This window comes from Penicillium lagena, assembly GCF_028827675.1.
Source record: "Penicillium lagena strain IBT 129212 chromosome Unknown utg000002l_segment0_segment0, whole genome shotgun sequence".
In the NCBI taxonomy this organism is placed as follows: domain Eukaryota; kingdom Fungi; phylum Ascomycota; class Eurotiomycetes; order Eurotiales; family Aspergillaceae; genus Penicillium; species Penicillium lagena.
In genome coordinates, this window is record NW_026623223.1 from 1,303,371 (window position 1) to 1,321,253 (window position 17,883).

The 17,883-nt window shown below is 49.3% G+C and overlaps 7 protein-coding genes across 7 annotated transcripts; 2 read left to right on the forward strand and 5 right to left on the reverse strand.

Moving 5' to 3' along the window:
• Nucleotides 1–284: 284 nt before the first annotated feature.
• N7510_003274 (cytochrome P450) lies at nucleotides 285–2,121 on the forward strand (the record flags this gene model as incomplete). Its single annotated transcript, XM_056975201.1, has 3 exons — nucleotides 285–417; nucleotides 506–1,342; nucleotides 1,409–2,121. 3 exons carry the CDS (start codon nucleotides 285–287, stop codon nucleotides 2,119–2,121), a joined length of 1,683 nt encoding a protein of 560 aa, XP_056835157.1.
• A 1,113-nt stretch (nucleotides 2,122–3,234) lies between these two features.
• On the reverse strand, nucleotides 3,235–5,388 carry N7510_003275 (fungal specific transcription factor domain-containing protein; the record flags this gene model as incomplete). The annotated part of the gene is made up of 5 exons (XM_056975202.1): nucleotides 3,235–3,649; nucleotides 3,744–3,926; nucleotides 3,987–4,714; nucleotides 4,811–5,118; nucleotides 5,178–5,388. The coding sequence occupies 5 exons, from the start codon at nucleotides 5,386–5,388 to the stop codon at nucleotides 3,235–3,237; spliced, it is 1,845 nt and encodes a 614-aa protein (XP_056835158.1).
• Nucleotides 5,389–6,334: 946 nt separating this feature from the next.
• Nucleotides 6,335–8,021, reverse strand: N7510_003276 (flavin monoamine oxidase family protein; the record flags this gene model as incomplete). Its single annotated transcript, XM_056975203.1, has 4 exons — nucleotides 6,335–7,302; nucleotides 7,360–7,748; nucleotides 7,805–7,842; nucleotides 7,896–8,021. The coding sequence occupies 4 exons, from the start codon at nucleotides 8,019–8,021 to the stop codon at nucleotides 6,335–6,337; spliced, it is 1,521 nt and encodes a 506-aa protein (XP_056835159.1).
• A 600-nt stretch (nucleotides 8,022–8,621) lies between these two features.
• N7510_003277 (uncharacterized protein) lies at nucleotides 8,622–10,288 on the reverse strand (the record flags this gene model as incomplete). The annotated part of the gene is made up of 2 exons (XM_056975204.1): nucleotides 8,622–8,788; nucleotides 8,848–10,288. The coding sequence occupies 2 exons, from the start codon at nucleotides 10,286–10,288 to the stop codon at nucleotides 8,622–8,624; spliced, it is 1,608 nt and encodes a 535-aa protein (XP_056835160.1).
• Nucleotides 10,289–11,108: 820 nt separating this feature from the next.
• On the forward strand, nucleotides 11,109–12,907 carry N7510_003278 (flavin monoamine oxidase family protein; the record flags this gene model as incomplete). The annotated part of the gene is made up of 2 exons (XM_056975205.1): nucleotides 11,109–11,448; nucleotides 11,613–12,907. 2 exons carry the CDS (start codon nucleotides 11,109–11,111, stop codon nucleotides 12,905–12,907), a joined length of 1,635 nt encoding a protein of 544 aa, XP_056835161.1.
• A 655-nt stretch (nucleotides 12,908–13,562) lies between these two features.
• Nucleotides 13,563–14,870, reverse strand: N7510_003279 (alpha/beta fold hydrolase; the record flags this gene model as incomplete). The annotated part of the gene is made up of 1 exon (XM_056975206.1): nucleotides 13,563–14,870. The coding sequence occupies one exon, from the start codon at nucleotides 14,868–14,870 to the stop codon at nucleotides 13,563–13,565; it is 1,308 nt and encodes a 435-aa protein (XP_056835162.1).
• A 1,471-nt stretch (nucleotides 14,871–16,341) lies between these two features.
• Nucleotides 16,342–17,280, reverse strand: N7510_003280 (uncharacterized protein; the record flags this gene model as incomplete). The annotated part of the gene is made up of 1 exon (XM_056975207.1): nucleotides 16,342–17,280. The coding sequence occupies one exon, from the start codon at nucleotides 17,278–17,280 to the stop codon at nucleotides 16,342–16,344; it is 939 nt and encodes a 312-aa protein (XP_056835163.1).
• Nucleotides 17,281–17,883: the final 603 nt, after the last annotated feature.

Consider the following 17,883-nt stretch of genomic DNA (forward strand, 5'->3'; position numbering starts at 1 on the left):
GCCTATAGTGCGGCTATACTGAATTTTGTACTTCTCGGCAAGAAGTAAACATGTTACGTAAATTTTGAAATTCCGAGGTAAGGTGGACCAATCGGGATCGATACATCGGATTCCGAGAAAGCCGCGGCGTTGTCCTCCTGCACCGGCATGCCGAACATGCGACATTTTTGCAGAGTAGAAAGATTGAATCGGGTCCCCTATCTCCTGCCGATGATGTATTTAAGCCAGCTCTCATTTCTATAGTAACGCAAGAATTGTACTTGCATGCAACTTGCACTACGACCATGTCTGTTCAACAGTTTTATCTTCTCGGAGAGCCAGTCTCTACCAAGAGGAGTATTGATATTGATTCGACTCTGGACTTTGATGGGCTCAGAAATCTGATCGCTGCTCATTTTGCCATTGTTGAGCCAAATGGTGAGTAGCTGATTTAGTAAAATTCTCATGTCCTTTCTGTTGCGTTCTTCACCTTCAATTGAAACGGTATTTATTAACAGACGAGCAGGCATTGGATTTCAAGCCGAAGATGTCACTCTTTCAGATGCTTCCGATGTCGTCTCAGCAAGCGGTCCTGTGGCAATCACCATTGACGGACATGGAGTGCGCTCTCCGCTTGGCCCGAAAGGTTTACCTTACGTCGGAAACTACTTTGAAGTATATCCCGACCATCTCGGCAACCACCAGCGCCTGTTTGAACAGTACGGCCCGATAATTCAGACGAATACTATGGGCCGGATCCTTTATCAGACTAACGACCCTGAGATCTCGGCCATTGTGTTCAGCGAATCTGACTTTTTCACGAAGAAGATCAATGAAGCTCACCCTCTCCATGCCCTGAAAACACCCCCTGCTGGTGTCTTTCTGGGTGACACGGATACACCAGAATGGAAAGTGGCTCACAAATTCCTGCCGCCTGCTCTTGGCCCTAAGGCAGTCCGTCATTATGCCCCGACTATGCAGAAAACAGTTGAAGATGCCTTCCCGATACTTGATGCCTTTGACGAGAAAAATGAGGCTTGGAACGTCTACCAATATATGCTGAAATTGGGTTCGCAAGCGGTTGGAAAGCTTACTCTTGGTTTGGACTTCGAACACTTCTCTTCGCCCGATGCTCCCCTGCATGAAATGGTGCACCTGATTGCCGAAATTCTTTCTCTCAACAAGAAGGTCACTTCCAAGGGTGACTGGTACAGCAGATTGCCATTTGGAGATCCGCGGCGTCTCAAACTCGTAAAATCGCGGATCGAGGACCTGGTTGAGGAGTCTATCCAGAACGCGGCAAGTGGTGGCACTAGCGATCTCCCCCTACAAGATGCCGCATTAAAGGCGTCGAATATGGTTGGTAAGTTGCATTGTCTCCTCGGGTCCCTTCCCATTGGTTCATTGCAAGATTATTAACGTCAATCAGATTATGCCATACGCGCCACCGATAACAAAGGAGAAAAGCTTCCTAAATCTTCCCTAGTCTGGGCCCTTGTGGTCGCGACGGGGGCTGGTTTCACCACAACCAGCTCTCTACTCTCCTGGCTAATCTATGGTCTTGTCAGCTATCCAGGCATGCAAGAGAAGCTGCTTCAGGAGTTGATTGACAATGATATCGATGAGAATACCGAGATCACAGCGGATGTCACGGACGGCTTGGATTTCCTCGACAAGTACATCAAAGAGACACAACGTCGACACAATCCATCTTTCCAACCCGGCCGCACCGCCAAAGTTGATCTCGTGTTGCCCGGGGGCTACAAGATTCCTAAGGATGCTGTTGTGATACCTGCTTTGCACCACATTCACAACAATCCCAACCTGTGGGACAATCCCAACCGTTTCAACCCAGACAGATGGGATACGGAGGAGGTGAAGAATCGCCACAAAACAGCATATGTGCCATTTGCTGCAGGTCCGCGAATGTGTATTGGATTCAACTTCGCGCTGCAAGAGATCAAGGTTTTCCTTCCGAAATTGATCTATCGATACAAATTCAGCCGTGAGGGCGATGGGCCTATTGAGTACGATCCAATGTTTCAATTGATCAGGCCGAACAATCTCTATGTTCGGGCAGAGCGAAGAGTTAAATGGCCTCCAAGGACGGCGCAGACCACGGAAAAGAAAACATCCGTCTGATCATGTCGGCTGCATTCCTGTCTATAACTTCAGAAGTATCTATCCCTTGATCAGGAGCGCCTCCTACAGTTTCATGTTACTGCGTGTTAAAATTGAATAGATATTTTTTTCACTATAAAATATTGAGCTGTTTTAGCTTCAACTTGGCAAAAAGTCATAGATATTGAAATCGTTCACAAGCATCTTTTACAAAGCTAGATATGAAAACCATTTGTCAAAACGTCAAAGAAAATACTTGAAAAATGAGGCCAGGGTCAATAATGCTGGGCTATGGGGTCGGATTTAAACATTATTTCAGAGCTTAAGGAATCCAGAAGGCACATTTTCAAAGGAAGTTTCAGATTATCCGAAACTCTCAGTTGGAGGTATAGGTATGGCCTCAGCAACTTTGTAACCGAGGTCTGGCGGGATGTTGCTGGGTTGTTGTTCTACTAATCCATTTTCGTCACTCCTCGGAAGTTTAGCAAACGCCAAATAGGTCAGCAAGACAATATGCAGTCCGAATATTCAACAACGCCTGCCCGGCTCCACCGGTCCGTAGTTGCGCATCAAGGTTGCTTTCAGCGCAAAGCACGTTACATCTAGACCTCGCCGCAACCCATAATGCAGGGGCTTCAGGGATGGGAAATCTTTGTATCTATACTATCACTTGTGATTTACTCCTCGCAAAATTCATCTACCCTTATTGAAAAGAGACTCTGTCTGGCTTTAGTGCAATGAGGTCCAACAGAACATGGTCGTGGTATTTTTAAGGGATGGCATGTCAACAGCCTCAATTGATTCCTCATGTTCATATCCAAAGCATGATAGGTCTCCGTATTGAGATCAAAGGTATACCTCTTCATGTCTTCTGTCTATACTTTGACGGTGTTGCCGATATGCTCCAAAAGTTGCCTGAAGCTGCCTCCTGTGAGAATATTGGTCATAGAAGGCCCTGTTGTTGACTATTGAGGGCCAGGTCTAGCCGTGACACAGCCATCTGCAGTTTATTGGCAACGACCTAGTGGTCTTGTTGGATCCGCATGTCTTTCGCCCAATGCAAAACAGGAGACAAAGGCTATTTATATTTCGGTCTCCTTAACCCAAAAAGCAACCAAGCAAGTTCAATGGATCTCAAATTTGATTCCACGTCTCCCAAAAGCCGAAAATTGAAGACTCATCCATCAATGCCTGCATCAAATCACCCTCGTCTGCGACACCAGTTAAGGTGTCATGGAACTGACCGTTGTCGCGAGGATTTTCTGCTTCCGTGAGTGAACCCTGAGCTTGATTTTCGGTCTCGGGATCAGTGGCAGCATTGACTGGAGAACTATAGGGCGCGACGGGAGATGAGTAACCAGGGAAAATCTGTTGAATAGCCGTCGTGAAAATCCCACGATATATCGAAGCGACAGTATATGTTTTCTGGAGTTCTTCCATGACCAGCATGTACATTTCAAGCTTATTGAGCCTGATGCGTTTGGTGAGAGGATCGCAGGATTTGCATTGAAGCAGGTGAGTTTGCATTGCTGGAACCAGAAGCGGTGGTCTTGATCATTTAAACACAAGTTAGCCGAGAGCAGCGCGTAGGGGTGTCTCTACTTCGAAACAGCAGAAGATACCGACTGCTTGGGGATACTAACGTCATAGGCCCTGCAAATCCAAGCAGGTTGTCTTGAACGAGCGCATCCACGATTTCGTTAGTTCGAGAGGCAGCAGCCTCAGTCCTCAGTCTCATTCGATGTTGCCAATCGTGCCTTGCGTCGGGATGAAGACCATCCGGGAATTCCGTTCCCCAAGGCCGATAGAAGATAATCAACATTGCTCTGCGGCTTTATGTTAGCAGGCCGAATGGTTGAAGATAGGCAGAGATAGGCAGAGCTAACTGGTAATGCAAATGGACATGATTGGAGTAAAACCTCGCAATACTCGTCAGACCTCCTTCGTATTGATCTGGAAGTCTACTCTGTAGAAGCTGCTTCTCGAGCGCTTCGGTTTCATCAAGTGACGGCCTGGGTCGAGCAGTCCGATAATTCGTAGCCAGAATGTTGCCCAATTTGCGGCTTAATTCAATGAGCATAACCCAATAATCAGCCAATCTTGGCATGTCGCTCGGTAAGTGGGTAGTAAGAGAGAGCTCTCTTGGACTATCAATGTCAAAAAGCATATCAGTCACCAAAGGCATGGGAATGTCACAGTCCTCTAGGTTGATTCGCAGCGGCCTTCCCAATGTGAGACCAAGCCAGCGATCACGGAAAAAGCAGCTCCACCAAAGACGACGCCAAAAAGATCGCTGTCGAGTGGTGATGGAGGGATTGTACTTTGAGATATCAGGGTCTCGATGCAGGCCAAGGATTTGGCACAGGCTTATTGCAATACCTATCCAGTACCATGGTTGTGCATGTTCGTCTCTGTCCGAATGCCAGAACCCCAGCAAAAGTGAGGATTGCAAGAGCACGATTTTATTCCGTTCGTTGCCGTTATCGAATATGCACTGTTCGAGAAAATACGAGGATTCGAAGTTAGTTGAAAACTCTAGCAGATCACGATGGGCAGAGGAAAGCTTCTTTCCTTGGCTCGGGAGTAAAACGCATATCTCATCGCCCTTCTTGATCTAAAACCCTCTTGATCGCATATGTGTGATGGAATGAACTGTATATGTCAGCTGCGTCTATTGGGCAAGGCGCGAGCAGTCCTTTCACCGACATACATTGACGGCGACGAAGAAAATGCTCCACAGAAGCAAGAGATTGTACACCGCGAGCTGCCCCGCTTGATGATGACGCAAAAGCACATCAGCTTCAATCACTGGCAGCACGGGATGTACATGGAGAAGGTATGCCTCGATCAGGCTGTCACAGGCAGTTCCCCCAGGAAGGGTAAAAACGCCCTTTTTGTGGAGAAATTCCTGGTCTTCATCAGATAGCTGCGTCCTCTGAAGCGGGATGAGGAAATGCCTTGGCAACGACTGATCGGATGAGCAGACATCTAATGCTGACGTGGGTCCGGTCCGCTCTCCTATGTGAGAAGTGAGTGACATTTGTTTTTCATTTGCCTCATGCTTTGGTTATTCCTACCAGCATAAAAGGGGACTTCTCCCACTCTTTCCGGTTGGCCAAGGGCCGCGGATGCTATCTCGAGCCCATTGCGCTCTTCTTCTTCGAAGTTGTCCAGCGCGGGATCTGGAGAAGCTCTCCTCAAACTAGGAGTAGGGTGTTCTGATTGGATATGAAGGCTGGGGACATCCGGAGGGTCAGGTTCGCTCGTGAGTGAAGGCCCTTGGTTCATGCTGGGGATATAATTCGAGTCAAAAGCTTCGCTTGAACTCTGACGACGCTGGCGAGGTGCTAGCTGGGCAATCTGTTTCGTGCTGAGAAGGTATTGGTATTCAGTATATTCAAGATATACGGCATCTATCTGGAGCTCTCTTACACTTTCAGTCGCTTCGTGTTTACAATACACTGAGAACCGTCCTGGGTACACCCGGCGCAAGGAACACCAGTTACGGTCAGGCTGCATCGTACTTTGCGTTGGCGACAGGCTTGGCACGCGACGGCAGACCTATGGCGGCGAGCTCGAGGATTTTGATTTGTCGAAGACATGATATTCACGAAGAACTGCTCCTTCAATCCCGAGGATCAGGGACAAGGTTTAGGAAAACGAAAGCCAGAAGGGACTCAGTTGAGTACCTCGGTAACGGAAAGACATTGCGAGGCGATCTGTATTACATAAGCAATAGTTGCCGAGGTAAGATTTTGGGTAACTTAACTCCAGCGAAATCTGGCTGACCAACTACGTCAAGAATTTACTCCGATGTTCGTGCCAGCGCCGTATTGCCCACATCTCATCTTGTTTCCAGGGCGGAATTGTTGAGTAGAACAGCATGTAGAGCTCTTCAGATTGGAAACACGGATCAGAATTCGGATCCGGCTGGCATTGTTCCAGAATAGTATTCTGCGGAATGCCAGACAAAGTCACTTGTATTGCTGGCGCAAGACCGAGGCCGAGTTTTTCATATCGTTTACTTAGCGTAGGCTACCGGCTGGGCTCGTCCTTAGGTCCGAAGTATGTTTAGCCACGAGTCCTGCTCTCAATCGTTGGAGTTTATCTAAAGACCGTATCTTCAGCCCTCTCTTGTAGCTACAAGAACCCAATAATGAATTTATCGACATGCTGTTTCTTAGCATTGTGGTGTAAGTTAGACTCACAAGCCCGAGAACCTGAGGATTTCTATTTACAAGTGCGACACCCTCGGCACAGCCTGACCAGCGCCGACTCCCTTCCCACTCAGACCCAAAGCATCACACACCTGCCCTGCGACCCGATTACCACTCCAATAAGCACCAGTCGTAGTGCCCAGACCCTCAAAAGGCGAGGTATGCTCACCAGCAAACCACACCCCCCTCTCCTTCCCCATGCCTTCCCTCATAATCTCGATATCCTTGTCCGCTTCCTGAACCCCGACCTGGAAATTGCAGTAGGACCCATTCCCAGCCCAAGGATCATTCTGCCACTCCGTCGCAAGGAACGCAGTTGGCACGCAGTCTGGATCGGAGGCCGAGAACTGTGGGAGCAGGGAATAGAATGGTCGAACAAAGGCGTCCAGGAAGGTGTTATACTGCTGCGAGTGTTTAGGTAGGTCCTTGATTTGCGAGAGGATGTAGCTCCCGCAATCGCCGTAGGTGTAGAAGAGGAGGGTTGGGTGAGCAAAGTCCTTGCCCAGGGCGGCCAGGGAAAGACATTCTTGGTTCCAGGGTATGTTGTCCGGGCGTACGATGCCCGAGACATATTTAGGGTCTGGTTCGAGGAATTGGGTGAACGGTGGGTAGCCGTTGGCAATGGCCTGGAATTTAGTTTTCTCGCTGTGCCACCATGCCCGCGGAAAGGTCACATATACTTTTTCCAGGCGGCCGTAGGAGATGTTGTCAATTGCTGCAGATAAGCGGGGGGTCAGCGCGGGACTGAATACCGCTTTGTTCTGTTTGAGCCAGCCCAGAGGGCTCGTGACAATTATTTCATCGAAGTTGTATGTTTTATTGGCAGAAGTTGTGACGGTTATGGGAGACCGGGACGTGAGTGATTGTCGCGGCTGAGCGTCGATCCTGGTAACGGGTTCGCTGAGGTGGATGTCGGCATGTTGCTTCGCGGTGCGGGCAACGGCGTCAAGGATGGCCTTGAAGGTGGCGGTCACAAAGAGATTGGCTGTGCGTGGAAACATGTCAGTCTATCATTTTAGGGGCAAGGTGCAACTTGACTTACTTCCATCGATACATTGCTCGAGTTTGAAAAACTTCAGGCTCTGTCGCCACACCGGCTCTCCCATATATGTCCCCCACAGCTTGCATGATTCCATACAAAGCGCCTTCTCCGCGGCTGTGAAGCTGGTCTCTTCCACTTTCTCGCAGAAGTAATCCAGCAAGCTGCGTTCGGGAGGAATGCTGTCACCGTACTTCTCGCTATATGCGAAGGCATCATTGATGGTTCCCCATACGAACTTGGAGATTTTATCGTCCGTCTGCTCGTCTATAAGCTTTCCGTTCGGCCCCAAAGTGGCCTGGACGCCATCCCAGTCCTCGAGATGGGTTTTAGTCAGTTCGGCCAGCTCGATGATGGGGTTTGTCCTGGTACAGTGGATCCAATTGGCCCCGCTAGGCAATGCGAAAATTAGAATTGTTGATCGCAAAGAAATAACGTTATGACATACAGGTCAACAAGATGGTCTCCAATCTTTTCTTGAACGATCTGATATCGAAATCGTCAGTACGGTTCATCGGAGAAGGGGTTTCTCGACGCACTCTGCCACCCATTCGATCCCTCGCCTCAAAGATGGTAACTTGGGCGCCGTTTTGGATCAAGAGATCAGCACATCGCAGCCCCGCCAGTCCGGCGCCAATGACAGCGACATGAGGTTTCCGGTCCATGGTGAAAATGTTGCTTTGTGCGTCAAGGCGATGGGCATATGGACGTTCGAATTGAGACAGAAATGGGTGTCCTGAAATATTAGTTGTATTTTAGAATAATGGCCAGATATTCCGCATTAATCAAGGTCCCTTGGAAATGAGTGCTTGTCGAAATGCCGAGTGACTTGGAGACAAGCTTTGGGGGAATTCGTGTGGACTTGCTCCATTCGGCATGGACAGTTTCCCAGTATTACGCTAACCCAATATAGATCGGGGCCTATCGTTCCTGCATTGTGGATCCGCGTGTAGTTATCTTGGGAGAAATGGCTATCGATCTCACAACGATCCAGAGAAACGTAATACGATCTCTCAAGATATCAGGCCTGCCGACCGCTTCATATTCAACAGTGTCAGCGTATATTTACAATACCCGAACACATCTCCCGGCAGTAGAAAAAGTAAAAAAGTGGTTGGAAAGTATCTAGCACCAAAATGCAGGTCGCCCATAGGGCAAAATCGAATAGAAAATAGAGGGATGATTGCATTGTTCGTGGCATGATTGATGAGGAATCCACGAAAGACAGGATGAGGGAGCTCCTGATTGCACGAAAAAGACCATTATCAATTGCCATCGCGACGAGATACGAAATTCTCATATCGCGTGCGTGTCCAGCGGCGCGCAGCTTTGCCCCAGATCATCATCGGAACTGTGGTCATCATAAACACGAAGCTGAGGATGCCAATTTCAACAAACACCATCTTGGTGCTCTGTACGTCTAGCCAGATCCCTATATTTACCAATTATAAGAAAAGCTGTCAAAAATTCCGTGAGGAGAGAAAGACTTACCAGCACAGAACGTAAAGATACAGCCAATTGAGTTGTTTATGACTGACACGCCAACCATGCCCTCGAGAACCATTTCGGGATAAGCATCCTGCAGATAGGCCAGAGACAAATCTCCGGCGCAGCCCCAGCCAAAGCCAATCATGCCGAGGCCGACGTACGGCGCGGGCCAGTTCATGCCCATGTCGGTACCTATCCCGAAGAGCATCAGACCTGCCGACCCGATGAAGGCGGCCGGATACATGAGCCACAGACGATGTTCGGCTTCGAAGAGATTGTTGTTTCGCCGTGCATACCACTCCACAAACTTGTCCGAGAACCAACCGCCATAACAACAGCCGATTATCGCGCCGATCAATGTCGGGATATTCATCATGGCGGCACCATTCGGCGAATAATTCCACGGCGGCATAACCCAATCGTTATCCTCAACAGTGAGATAGAAGGTGAGCCACGCGTCCTGTGCACCCCATTGCAGGCCTGAGTACCAGACGCCAGGGAAGCTGAAAACTCGCAGGATATGCCACATGGTTTTCCAGTATTGTACAAAGCCGGTGCCGCGCAGGAGTGGCGATGGTGTGACGAGGGCGATCCGCTGCCAGTATGATTTGGGCGCCTCGCTGCTGCCGTTGTCATCCACATCACTCAGCGATGTGGCACATACAGGCGTATGCTCCTTCGTGACCGGTATCACCTCCTCTGCGGCCAGTGAGGTACTCAATGTGGTATCGATCGCGGGAATATCCCCGCGCAGGTAGATTTTGCGGTCAAACGTAGTCTCCTCGAATGTGAAATAAAAAACGATGAGGGTCCCGAAGGAGATTATGAGGGCGAACCATCCGACCCAGCGCCAGCCGACACTGTTGGCAATGAATCCGGCCAGCAAAGGGCCTAGATAGGTGCCGATACTGGTGGCCAGCACATAGAGACCCATGACGGAGCCACGCTGCTGCTCGAAGAAGAGATCCGAAAGCGACAGTTGGGCAGTGGCCTCAGCACACGCCTCTGAGGCGCCAACGAAGAGCTGGTTCCATAAAGCGTCATTTGGGCCCATTGTGCGCGCCAGCCAGGTACATCCGATTATGGACGAGAGCAGACACACGATGTACATCATGCGACGGCCATACAGCGAGGGGATGGGCGAGGTCAGCAGCGTGCCGTAGCCGATCCCGACAAAGAGGATACCGGCCGACGTATTCATCAGAGTCCACGAAATGCCTAGTTGGCTGTTCATACCATACTGGGCAGCTGCTGCGTCGTTGGACGTGGCCGCCGTGAAGCCGACGATAAACAGCACGAGCGTGGCATGCCAGTATTTGCGCGCTGGTGACCAATTGAGCGGGTCATTGGGTGATTTGGTCGGCTCCGGGGTTAGCTTCAGATGCTCGTCGCTGGTGAAGAGGATGCGAGTGCCGGCCAAGTTCTCCAGGTTCTCGGAGGCCATGTTGAGCTGACCACCATATACCTAGGAAGAGAGCGGGTAATAATACCTTATTATATGTTAATACTAAATCATCACGATCTAGAATATTGCCTACCGACGACTCGTGCACCTGTTGTTATCCGCGGTGGCCTCAACTACCGACAGAGCCAAGGAAGAAAGTTTCGCCAGCGTGGCCCAAAACATACCGGGCGGGTGTCTGTGCACCCAAACTGCCCGTTATCATAGGCTTAGCCTTATCTTCACCCGGTTGGACATACTGTTTCGGACGCCCGATTTGCGCCCGAGAGCGGCAAAAGTGAGGACAGGGGAGGCCCAAGCCCATGCAGAACCCTTCATCCTGAGGGATAGATAACAAGCACTAACAAGCACTAACAAGCATTTGGCAATTCCCTTGATTCTTTCTCATTGGGTATTAGCTGGGTGGGGGGAATGGACGCGTAATATGGCGGGGAGTGAAAGAAACACGGGGAAATCTCGAATGGCCCAGGGAATTAGGGTAGTTAACCATGTGTCAATATGAAAATGACTGTATTAGCTCGTCGAGTCCATGGTGCTTTTGGTCTAGCGGTATAGCGTTTTTGACACAATTCTCTGGGGTAAAACTCCACTATCACTTGACCCGGGATGCGGTTACTAGGCCAGAAATGGACGGTAATAATAAAAGGATGGACATACTGCTTTGGTCTAGTGTCAGCAGGGACAGCCTTACTTATATCTTCCAAGCGTCTACGCTACAATCTACCACTCCATCACTGCAACTACTGCTCAAGCCCTCGCAACACATCGATAGCAAGCACTACTACCACCAAATTACACATAGATGTCGACCTGCCAACTCAAGATGTCTCAGAGCTTTGCCTATGCCTCCGTGATATCCTCCAGTCGGAGTAAACCAAGTAATTGTGGCTCTGGCCTGGCTGAGATGCTGCGCAACACCCTTCAAAGCAGCCCAACCGTCATGCCAGCGCCAGAGCCACAGCCTCTGCAGGAGGAAAAGAAAAAGAAGCGCATCATCGTCATCGGCGCCGGCATCTCCGGCCTGCGTGCCGCCTCGACTTTGCAGCGCCACGGAGTCGATGTTGTCGTTCTGGAAGCGCGAGACCGCATCGGCGGTCGCATCTGCACGACGCGCAACGGAGGCCAGACGACGTGGGACTTAGGTATGTGTGCCTTGGACACACGAGTCGGTACTGACCGCCGGGCTTGCGATGGGCCCTTTGGATATCACGCTTGACGCTGTGTCAGAACTCTCGGTTGCTGGACTTTGCTCCTCTTCTCCCTCCCTACTCCAACCCCCTGTTGCGAGGCGACTAAACGTCTCTAGGTGCGGCGTGGATGCATGAAACGTCGCAGAATCCGCTCGTCAAACTCATTCGCGCCCTCGGGATCGAATATTACTACGACGATGGTACCCCGCTGTACTACACAGCGCAGGGTCGGGCCGGCGCCCAGTTCAAGGCCAAGAAAGTTGCCGACGAGTTCGCGGACTACGTCGACTGGTACTACAAAGCCCATCCTGATGCGGAAGACCGCAGCGTCGATGATTTCATGCAGGAGTTTATCAGTCGGCATGAGTTGATCACCCAAGATGAGCGCCTGTGGGCGCCGCAGGCCGTCCGCGAGATTGAACAGTGGATCGCTACGGGTACGGCCGAAGCTTCGTGCAAATATCTCCAGTATTTTATCACTGAGCGCAACCTATACATGAAGGGCGGCTACGATCGAATCGTCGACTGGACCGCCGGGCCGCTACTGGAGAGCCCCCATGCGCTGCAACTGAACCATCGAGTAACCCGAGTGGCCTGGAGCGATAACGCACAGGGACAGGATGCTGTCCGCGTGGAGTGCGAGGATGCTACAGGCTGCTGTAAGACGGTGACAGGTGACGCAGTGATCGTGACCGTGCCGCTGGGAGCCCTCCATCATAAACTCCTCACATTCGACCCGCCGTTGCCGGACGATATCCAGCATGGCTTTTCTCAGCTCAGCTACGGCGCGCTGGGGAAGATATTCTTTGAATTCAGTGAGGTATTCTGGTCGAAAGACAACGACCAGATCATCTATTATCCGTCCCCGCCCGAGCTCAATGAGGACGGCGCCGACTTCTTGGGCTCCTCACCCAGGTCGTCCAGCAGCCGCGAAACGCCAGAGGACAACATCCTCAACTATCCAACGGTGACTGTCAACTTGATGCTAGTCGCCGACCGCAGGGAGCTCTGCGTGCAGATCGCCGAGCCGTTGACCCAGCGGATAGAAGCCATGACCGACCCGAAGAAGCGGTACAAGTTCTTCGAGCCGCTGTTCAAGCTCATCCGCACCGAGCCCTACAAAGCTCTCCCACGCCTCATAAAGATGGAATGTACCCAGTGGACTCAAGACCCGCTGGCCGGCTTTGGTACTTATTCCTGCGAGAAAGTCGGTGATAATCCACACCTCATCATTGCGGCACTCGAAAACCATCGCCACAGCGTCCTGCAGTTTGCAGGCGAGCATCTGACTCGCGTAGGCCAGGGTTGTGTCCACGGTGCATTTGCCACCGGCGAAAAGGCGGCTAAGCGTCTGCTCGAGAAGTTCAAGGTTTCCTTCAAGGGCGACGATATAGTCAGCGTGCCTAGTTGATCGATGCCCATCCATTGTTGGCAATGTGTATGCTCAATAATGCCTAGTCTAATTTTTGATCCTTAGTGAGAATATTACAACTCTAAAGCCAGCCTTTGATATAGAAGGACATTCCAATTTCTAGCACTGATAAACCGTGGAAAGATAAAGAACAGTACAAGCAATGATAGGTATTTATACCAGACCCGCGAAAGCTGAGGTCCCCAAAAGACTGACGTTTTCACGGTACAGCCAGCACTTTAACGCCATTAATTGAGGGAAACGCGAGGAATAGATAATGAACGCCAGTGATAAGGATAAGAAACTATACCTCGACCGCAAAGGCCACAAGCCTGATGTCCGCATTCATTCCTCGTGCTGCTTTACATTCTAGGACCTCCCTAATGTCAGCGTACTCATATCTCCAACAGGAAGACCAAGCGGGAAGTTCGCTGCCTCAAAAATTTGTGTGATAAGTAAATACCAAACTGGTATGCAAAGAATGAAGGCAAAAGCGCCTCCAACCTATAAGAAATGATTTGATCTTGTCCATCTACACAGCTTGCGGATCCTTGTGCCACGGCTTGCACCGGCGTTTCGGTGCTTTGAATGCATCAATCGGCGGCAATATCGCTGACACTGTAATTTGAAGAGCAGATTAACCTTATTGTCATCCCTAGCCAACTCGAGATTTCTCGATAAAATCTAAAGCCCTGTTTAAGTAGACCAAAAATTGCTCTGGGTCTTCTGTCATCGGGAAATGACCCATATAATCCATCCTCTCAAATTGAGCACCCGGAATTTTTGCTGCCGCTGCTGCACTTGCTTCAGGTGTGCAGCTGTAGTCATATTCGCCGGTAAGCATATACACAGGACATTTTGATGTGTCAATGTGTTCCAGGCGGTTTCTGCCATCCCAACCTTTGAAGTAGAATTTCAAATCTCCTTGAAACACTCGTGCAGCCTGAGATGAGTATATCCACCATATGAGTTGTTTGCGTGCCTTCGTTGATGTAGGTGATGTCATCCCACATACGCGTTCTGGATTGATGATCGACTCGTTGAAGTGACCTCCCAGTTCATAATTAGGTTGTACAAGAGGCAGATATTCGGCTGCTTCAACTGGGATAACGCCACCTACCCCCATTTCTTGGGCTCTCAAAGCGACCGCAAGACAAACATGACCAGCCATGCTAGCACCAGAAACAATGGGCTGCGTCAGATGCAGCTTTTTAATCACCTGGTGTATGACTTCGATATATATTTCCTCATTGTTTGTATAACCTTGCGGTACTTGTTTTGAGCCCGGAGATGACCTGCCGTGGGCTGGCATGTCGAAAGCATACATGGTGTACCGCTCTTGAAGACTCTTGTTGTTCATCAATTCGTGGAATTGTCGCGAGTCAGCACCAGCTGTATGTAGCCACAATATAGGCTTTGGTCCATGTCCCGCGCACTCGTAAAATATCTTGGTTTGACCAAAAGAAGAAAGTTTGAGCCATAGGTACTTTCCCACGATGCTATCCTCTTTCACGATGCCCTCGTCGATATCTTGATCAATTGCTAGGGCTGACTGATTGTGCATGATTTCCCGAGCGGTTTCAAGGAAAATGCGCCATACACTGACGCTCTTGCTAAATGCACTAAGATCGCCTGAAATCCCAACGCCGGATTCATTTCCAAAAACACGGAGAATGCCCCAGTATGATTGATAGGGTGGTCTCGGCACCCGCGCAAAGAATTCTTGCCAATCCTGTGATCTTGCTGACAAGGCGAATTCGGCGACTGTAGAATGATCGAGCTTGATGCGAGCAACGCCGGACTGAATAGACACGAGGAGATTTTCGTTCGTGTCCGATGCGATAATGGAGAATTTAATATCTTGTGTGATAGTAGCGGCCTTGAACTCCTTGTCACCGTTAAGAGCTGTTTCTATAGCAAAAGTAAGTTGTTCGAAACATGATTTGAGATTCCAGGAGGCCATATTGGCAAGTTTGCGAAGAAACGGAGATGAACGAGTACTAGTATGATTATCGGTGATCATAATCAGGGCTCGCACAGGTTTGTTGTCTATATATAGAGGGAGATTTCGCATTACACCTCAAACCTCATCATCTTCTTTGGTCAAGAGCGGGGTCGGGTAAACGCGAAAAATCCGGCGTTATTTGAGACCCTACTCCGCATTTTGTGAAGGACTCTCTCCATTTACCCCGGATATGTCGGCACAACTACATCTGTCCAATCGGCGATCATTGTTTCCGGCTTTTGTTAGAACCTGTCGTCGGAGTATTCATTTTGGTTTCTTGTTTGGCCGTTAGCACGTGTCGCTAACACTGTGCCATAGTCCAATTGAGAGCCACTGAGGAAAGGAGTCCCATTAACATAAAAACGATACTATCTAATAGCAAGTCATGACGACTTCAGCCAGTTTATAGAGTATATGAATTAAAACCCATAGCAATAGTTGAAAAACTCGGTATTTAGAAAGCAAGTTATATGCCACCAATAGTAATGCTCTTCATATTTACATACTCATCAAGTGCATGACTCGATCCCTCAATGCCAATCCCGCTTTCTTTGACACCACTGAAAGGCTGTTCACAGGCACTAATGAGTCCGAAACAGCATCCAATCATACCTACCTGGAGTGCTTCAGAAACATTCCATAAGCGTGTCATGTTCTCCATGTAAATATAGCCTGCCAGTCCCGAGTCCATGTTACTTGCAAGATGAAAAACTTCCTGTTGTGTTGAAAACGAGATCAGAAACGCCACGGGGCCAAATATCTCTTCCTGGCAGAAAAGCATTCCCGGCTTGGCGTCAAATATAGTCGTTGGATGGAAATAATTTGGTCCAAAAGTAGGATCGGCTTTGCTCCCAAGCAACACCGACCTTCCCATCCTTGGTGCCTGATCTACTAGGGTTTTATTTTCGTTATAGATAACTTAATTCACAAGCGAGCCACCTAAGATGGTCTCCTGGACCTTTCCTGAGTTAATGCAGCAAATTGAATAGACTGTATTTGTATTGCTTTTATTTTACGCCTATATGGTTCGGCGTTCCTGGTAAATTGATTTTTTCCACTATCAGTGTGACTGTGTACTCTACGTAGGCCTCAGAATGTATAGTCAGTGCACACTGCAACGATGGTGTTCTTCAGAACCCTTGAATATTGATTCAAAGTTACAGTATTCAAAGATATGGACCCTTTGTCAGTACTCATGGAAACATAATAAGACGTCGTTTGATTTCCTCTGAAATGTATCGTTTTTCAAGACGGAGATGCTTAGCCAATATGCAGATAGCAACGGATCGCAATGAAACCTAACATAGCCTCTACAATAGCGAGAGATACACAAGGAGAAGTGACTTCATACGAAGTCCATTAATCTATAATATATCGTTTCCAATAACTTGTTTAGCTCAGCAAACAACCAATACATACAGGAATATTATTAAAGGGCCTGCCATATTAACATAGCCACGCCTATAGCCAATGGATCGGTAAGCGAGGAGCCGGTAGGCGCAGAATTCTTGCTGCTGGTAGTTGAGCCCGTACTAGTGCCTGCGGTTCCAGTGCCATTAGAGCCCGTAGCAGCGCCAGTGGTTGAGCCTGGAGTAGTGCCTGCAGTTCCAGTGGCATTAGATTGTTCCGTAGGAGATGATAAAAGGGAGGACGATGAAGTTGATGGCTTGGGACACAAGTTTTTATACACAAACTGTTCGGGAGCGCCACTACAAGTGGTCGCAGACCCAGCGTTAAATGTGCCGTTCGGGTAGATCCAGCAACTGCCCGAGGCATACGGCGAGTGGCTTGGATTGTGCGGATTAAAGACGACATAGCTGCAGGTATCGGCCTTTGCACATTGACTCAAGCAGTCCGGTGCACCCGTACTAGCAGTACAGTCGTTAAAGCAGTCACCAGGCGGCTGCGGGTACCCGCAGACCGAGGCAATAGCAGAGGGAGTCGCGGTGGCGGCGCAGGCACCAGCAGTGGTGGTTGCGCTCCCGCCAGCACACACGGGTTGGCTGTAAACGGACAGCCAGGGATTGGCGCAATTCGAATTACCCTTGCTCGCATCGAAAGTTTCACCCGGGTACAGCCAGCACGTGCCGGTGCCCGTGTTAGGGTTGCCGGCAGCGAAGATAACAAAGCTGCAGGGAGGGTGGGCGTTACAGTAGTCCCAGCAGGAGACCCCGCTGTCGATGGCGACGGCAAAGTCTGGGCCAGGTTCTGGGTAGCGGCAGAGACTGGTGATGAGGGAAGATGTACAGCTTGGTGTCGCGGCAGTAGAGGTAGTGGACGTAGCAGATATCGCTATGGATTCAGTGGGGACTGCTAGAGCCCGTGGAACTAATAGGGCGATTGAGACCCACAAAGGAGTGATCTTCATGGTAGCGAGCGTAAGGAGGAAATAAACGGGTCCAAAAAGTGGGGAGGTATAAAGTTTTAAACAGAAGTGGTCACTAGTACGAATGATCCTGCCTATTTATACTTAAGGAAAAAGGGGTAACAACCCTGTCAGATTTTAATATCACGTGGTAAGTAATAGAGACAGATTTATAGTAAGGCCGTATCCCCTATCCGAGTGAACTTGGAGGTTTTAGCGTGTTTTCTGGGGTCACATCCAAGACGCGCTGAGTATTAATTACTAAACTATCTTCGGAATAGCTTGTACACCTCAATACAAAATTATACAAAGATACACTGGTAACTAAGAAGTACAATGAAAGGCAAAAAGAATTTTTTTTCCCGATAAACTAAGACAGTGGCATTATCTCAGTGGGTAGGTGTTTTAGCAATGAACTCGGAGATCCTATTATCCAGAGTTTCGCCCAAAGGACATTCAAACAAGTCAGCTTCTGAACACTCAAGACATCGAGTTTGTGAATAAAAGGAACGGAGTCGGAGCTCATGCTCGTGAACTACTTTGTCTTTCATAACCCACGGGGCTCGATGGGGACAGTAAACTTGATTACACGCATACATACTAAGA